Below are 5,696 nucleotides of genomic sequence, written 5' to 3'. Positions count from 1 at the left end.
AATTCAAATCTGAGCCACCAACAGAAGGATTTAACATGCTTTTAGGCTGCTCTTCTATCAAATCTGTATTTCTATCTGTCTCTTTTAATATGCCTTGGGCCACTCTATCGAACCTTTATTTCTATCAAATTCAATCAAGCTATATTTTAATGTTTTTACAATATTGCCATATCAATACAATATTTCTATCTATCTCTTTCTATTTGTCCTTTTTTCCTCCCTCTCTCTCTGTTCTATCTATCTGTCCATCTGTCCATCCATCCATCATCATCATTTAGTGCACCCTAGCAACCAAAACCCATTGATTTCCATCAAAATGAGCTTAGATGAATATCTCCAGATCAGAACATCGCAGAGACTTCAGGGTTGGCACATTTGACTCAAGCTAGCAAGGAGCCTTTTGAGTATCACCCTGGTAACTGCCTAGCAACCAAGTAACAAATCACATATCTCTGCACCAGACATCATAGAGACTTTCGTTCATTTGTCTGAGGGTAGCAAGGAGCCTTTTGAGCATCACCTTGGTAACTGCCTAGCAACCATATGGGGTTACCCTAGCAACCAAGTAACAAAACATATATCTCTGCACCAGAACATCGCAGAGATTTCCTGTTTCGTTCATTTGACTCAGGGTAGCAAGGAGCCTTCTGAGTATCACCTTGGTAACTGCCTTGCAACCAAGTAACAAATCACATATTTCGGCACCAGAACATTGTAGAGACTTCCGGTTTCATACATTTGACTAAGGGTAGCATAAAGCCTTTTGAGTATCACCTCAGTAACTGCCTAGTAACCAGATGGGGTTGGAAAATGATACATATAACTAAGAGTTTTAAAGTTATCATCCTCAAATTTGAAATAGAACATTATCAGACTTGTGGCTTCACTCCACTATGTTTCTATGCATGAACAAGGTCATTGTCATATATTATTTCATATATTTATGGAAAAAAATAGCTGATCACTTTACAATGAATTTGAGCTTGTCTACCAATTTTGTTTTCATTACTTTTATAAATTTGTACTATTTAACAACAAACTTCAAAGTGTATCCTTTCAAAAGAGACCACAATTATGCCTGTAATACAATGTGGGGATGAACTACAGCCATTGTATTTTGAGTATGTCCTTATAGGATTGTGCTTAAAACAAGGGGGTGCTTGGAAACAGGAATTATGACACAAATGCTGTTGATTTAGCTTAACTTGTATTGAACCCAAAATATTCCTTTAAGATTGTATTAATTTCCTTATATTTCCAGATTTTTCATGACTATGGGAACCCTGCAAATTGTGTTCTAACTATGACATTTAGTAAGGCAGAGTGTAATTTTATGGTTTTCTTTTTTCTTTGGAATTTCATTTAATAAGATTCAATGTGCAGAATCACACTGCAGTTTTAGGACATGTGGTTTTTAGCCTTGCATCTGTTTTTCTCTTTATAAACAGTATAAAAGAGAGAGAGAGAGAGAGAGCAGCTGACACAGAACTGCAGGCACGGCAGAACTGCATGAATGATATTGATTCATTTACAGGCTGTATACATCCACTGGGTAATTGATGTACTCCATTCTTGAAAAAAAGAAAAAAAAAGAAATGCTAATTAATAATGATTAACATGAATAAAATACTCTGATTATTTACTTAAAATCAATAAGGTCCTCTGGGACAGGTGTGCTCTTCCTTTAGTCTTTATTACAGATGGAGAGATAAAGATCAGAAAATTAGGCTGAAACATGAATCAGAGAATAAGAGGGAGAGAAACATCAAGGCTGACACTTAGGAACCATAAGAAAACAGATCAACAAATGCTAGTAAAAACCCCAAAGAAAAAAGGGTAAAAAAAACATTAGTAAAAAATCCAGCAACCCTACTCAAAACATAGAAAAGCAACCAAGTTTCTCCAGAGAAATCACTCGTCTTATGTCAGAATCAGAATTAAACTCAAACCACACTGTATAGACAATGTTATGCAAGCTTATAATTTAGAGTGCAACACTCTTATCAAAGCCAACACTTATAGACAGATCAAGTACAGATGAGGAAAAGGGTACAACAGGGGACAGAATTGGATTGTGTATTGCTATTATCATTTCAAACTATTCTGAACAAATATATTTTTGAAATGACTATTTGACTCTCTCCTCTCTTTGCCTCCACACATCAAATCATTTTGACAGAAAACAGGTTTCACTGGGCCATACCCAGATCAATTAGAGCACAACCTTTGATCGTGTTCTTTGTGAAGTCCCACAATTTGCATAAACATTCGTCACCTATGGAAATCCAGGCCTTGAATATCCACATGCTCTTTTTGCCGTTATATCAGCAAAAAAGTTGTAGTTTAAGCAATCTTCTGCTCAGTCAACTCCAGGAATTTGATATATCCTGTTGCAATGTCAAAACCAAACAAAAAATAGAAGCAGCAAAAGAGTTACCCATAAGCATTTTTTTTAGAGTCAGCTTTAAATTAAAAATGGAGTTTCAATCCCATCAACCATTTGAGAATTTATTCAGAAAAGATACATCCCAGACACCTTACACAAGAGGCCATAGGGAGATAAAATATTATTGTTTTTACAAAGCAAAAGTACTGGAGCGCTGTAGTTGCTATGTTTCAGACTATTCCAAGGTTTTTTGTAAAGCAGGGTTTTTATTGGATAATGTGTTCTTTTGGTAGCAAATCCTCTTGTTTGGGTATGTAAAACATTACCAGGATGATATGTGTGTGTGTGTGTATGTCACAGCTCCAGTAACATCTGTGATTGTAAAGGTAAATTTAAGGTTTGTGTGTGTGTGTGTTAGGAATGAGTCGACACATCTTCAAAACTGATGATGCTGGACTCCTGTTGTCCTGTGGGATTTTGAGTGGTGCTGGGTGCTGGTGGCAAAGTCTCACGGGATGAAAGGAGAGGAGTGTCTGTCCGCACCTCTTCGTATTCATCATCCTCCTCATCTTCCATGCTCGGCCAAGCTGACTGGTCTTCCACACATTTCAGGCGCTCGTTGAGAGCCTTCAATGCCAATTGCCTGTGGGAAAATAAAAGTAAATCAACAGCCCATCAAAGTGTGGGTAAATATGGATATATTATAACTTTCAGCCTCTGTGAATACTCACCTCCGCCTTTCTGCATCTTGTGGGTCTGTGTCTGGCAGGCTAATAGTAATTGAAGATGGAGCCCCAACATCATAGCGCTTCACCATCTTACGACAAACTTTTATCTTCACCAATGCAGTATGCACAAGCCCCGCTGCAAACCCAACGGCTGGTTGCAATGCCTCTGGGAAGAAGGAGGCGAAGGCGAAGTGGTCTGACATGTCTCCACGCCCCCTAGAATGCCTCTGGTAGAAGCGCAGGTAAATCCACCCAGATAAAGCTCCATAGCCACACGCCGCTAATGGTGCTGAAGTGTCCAGCAGCCCTGCTAGCCGCAGGATGGCTATTGCAAGCAGTGCTAGAGCGGGTGCAGCTTTCAAGCGGACTTGTGGCATTCGAAGCACAGTGGTGTCACCTGCAGTCTGCTTCAGTGCTACAAGAATGCCTCCAAGAAAAGCAGGTGCGCCATACACCCGCACAGCAAACAGATAGTCCAAGTCAAAGGTTGCAGCATAGGTGAGAAGGTAGGAGAGTGCAGAGAGGAGACCGGCTGCTACATTTACCACAGTGAAGAAGATAAGCAGCTCCAACGCTCCCCATAGTGGCTCCAATAGCCGCCCGGCAACCATGACTGTACCAATGTTCACTGCCATGCCAAAAAGATTCTGCTCTACCACTGCATGGGTCAGAAGCGTCCAAATCCAGAAGTTTGGCGGGAAAAGGAAGCCAGGTGTGACACCAAGCAGGTAAGGGGTGTTAGCAGCCCAGGAGAGCAGGTACAATAGAATCACTATGACAGAGATGGACTTCACCACCACACTTGTGCTAGCGAGAGCACTCAGGAAATGCTGCCGTGCCACAGGCAGGTAACGGTTCATCCTGATGGTATGGAAGTACTTAGTCGTAAACGTTCTGGAAGTGGTGAACCCAAGAAATCAGCTGTTGGTGTCAACAGGGCCGCAGATACACAACCATGAGATCTAACCCACCAACAGTGGAGTGACCTCAACAACAGAGCTTTTTCAACATGCTGGTCAACTTCTAATAATGGGATGGTGCCTTTGTGGAGATGAATGACACAATATTGCCTCTCTTACAGGTGATTGCAACACTTCTGACGAGATTGCTAGAACTTGATTTCACTCAAGAAAAATAGCAATGCTGTAATACGCATTCCCAGGAAAGTGCCCCCAAAATATAAAGAAAATAATACATATAATTTGGTCTTTTAATATATACAAAATGCTTTTGAATACTAAAGCTTCAATCAAACAAACTGATGACTTTGTTGCGAAATAAGAAAATTTCCCTTACTGACAAAGCATCATTATGATTATTTGCCTGGACAGGTTTTCCTGTGTGAGTTTTTAAGCTATAATTCATCACTTGTGAGTTTCCATCAGGGTCACCTGAACTACTCTACCTGCTTATCAGCACCAACTACCGTCTACCGTCTACTAACACTCCATAAACATTATCCCCTCGATCAGTTTTAATATATTTTGCATATTAGTTTGTTAGTGTAATACTTTATAAAAGTCTCTGGAGTTCAGTTCAGGCACTTGCCGTTTGTTTTACGGGTAAAACAAGCGATGAAGGGAGAGATTTAAGTAGCTTTCGCTCCGGTGTCATGTCCTCCTATACCGGCCTGGAGTCGCAGTTCAGTCCGGTTATTTCCTCTCAAAACAGGCCTCCAGGTGGCAGGTTTGAAGGCAGTAAGCGTGAATCCGAAAAAAAAACCCCCACGATGGTTCGCCTTTTAATGTTCTAATGTCGACATTTCCACTAAATTCCCCTTGTATTTTGTTGTTTGCAAATGTGGCTCTCCCAGCTAACAGCCACAAAGCGCAAACATCAGATTTGCAAACGTAACCGTCCAGCGTAGCGACTGGGCGTGTTGGGTACGACAGCGTGGAGCCAAGGCTGCTGGGAAATGTAGTTCGTGGTAGAAAAGGTCCCTTTTTCTACTAACGCTGTCAAGGAATATTCAAGGTTCATTTCAAGTTATGTAACTTTTTCAGTGTTAAAATACTTTCTTCTATCCAAGCTTAATATGCAGTGACAACTATAAGTTAGCCATTCATAGATTAATTTTCTTGAAAACTGTAAACACTGTGTCTCTATTGCACTTTTAAAAAATTCCTGTGTGTGTTTTGAGTAACACACTTCGACCACACCCAACAACGTTACTTAACCAATGGTGTGAGTATGGGGGACTGTATGTCTGTTTGAACAACAGTACAAGGGGCTTATTCAGAAATGGGGTTTTGAAAACACTGGCTGTTTCTCAATGTCCGTTCTTTTTGCATTGTTATGCTCTTGTGGACTTTTTTGACATCATCACCCACCTCCAAAAAATCGAAAATAGTTAAGAGGTTGTTGAATTGAGGCAGACCTATATATCAGTTTTACAGATTAATCAGTGCCGATGGTTGCATTTTGGAACAATCAGTGATTGGCAAAAATTTGTCAATAGTTGACAATAGATTTTTTCATCATTCAGTCATTTCAAAATAAGAGTCCCCAGTGTGTTTCGGGCTTGTTTATACTTAAAAACTCCCACGCTCTCCACAACTGGAGTCACAAGTTCGAATCAAGGG

The 5,696-nt window shown here is 40.2% G+C and overlaps 1 protein-coding gene across 1 annotated transcript; it reads right to left on the bottom strand.

Annotated features, from left to right (window-relative positions):
- Positions 1–1,549: 1,549 nt before the first annotated feature.
- Positions 1,550–4,977, bottom strand: tmem115 (transmembrane protein 115). The gene is made up of 2 exons (XM_051652563.1): positions 3,118–4,977; positions 1,550–3,029 (listed from the first exon to the last, which is right to left on the bottom strand). The coding sequence occupies exons 1-2, from the start codon at positions 3,972–3,974 to the stop codon at positions 2,801–2,803; spliced, it is 1,086 nt and encodes a 361-aa protein (XP_051508523.1). The 5' UTR covers positions 3,975–4,977; the 3' UTR covers positions 1,550–2,800.
- Positions 4,978–5,696: the final 719 nt, after the last annotated feature.

The sequence above is a fragment of the Myxocyprinus asiaticus genome, chromosome 24 (genome assembly GCF_019703515.2).
Source record: "Myxocyprinus asiaticus isolate MX2 ecotype Aquarium Trade chromosome 24, UBuf_Myxa_2, whole genome shotgun sequence".
NCBI lineage: Eukaryota > Metazoa > Chordata > Actinopteri > Cypriniformes > Catostomidae > Myxocyprinus > Myxocyprinus asiaticus.
This window is presented reverse-complemented; position numbering and strand designations above follow the sequence as displayed.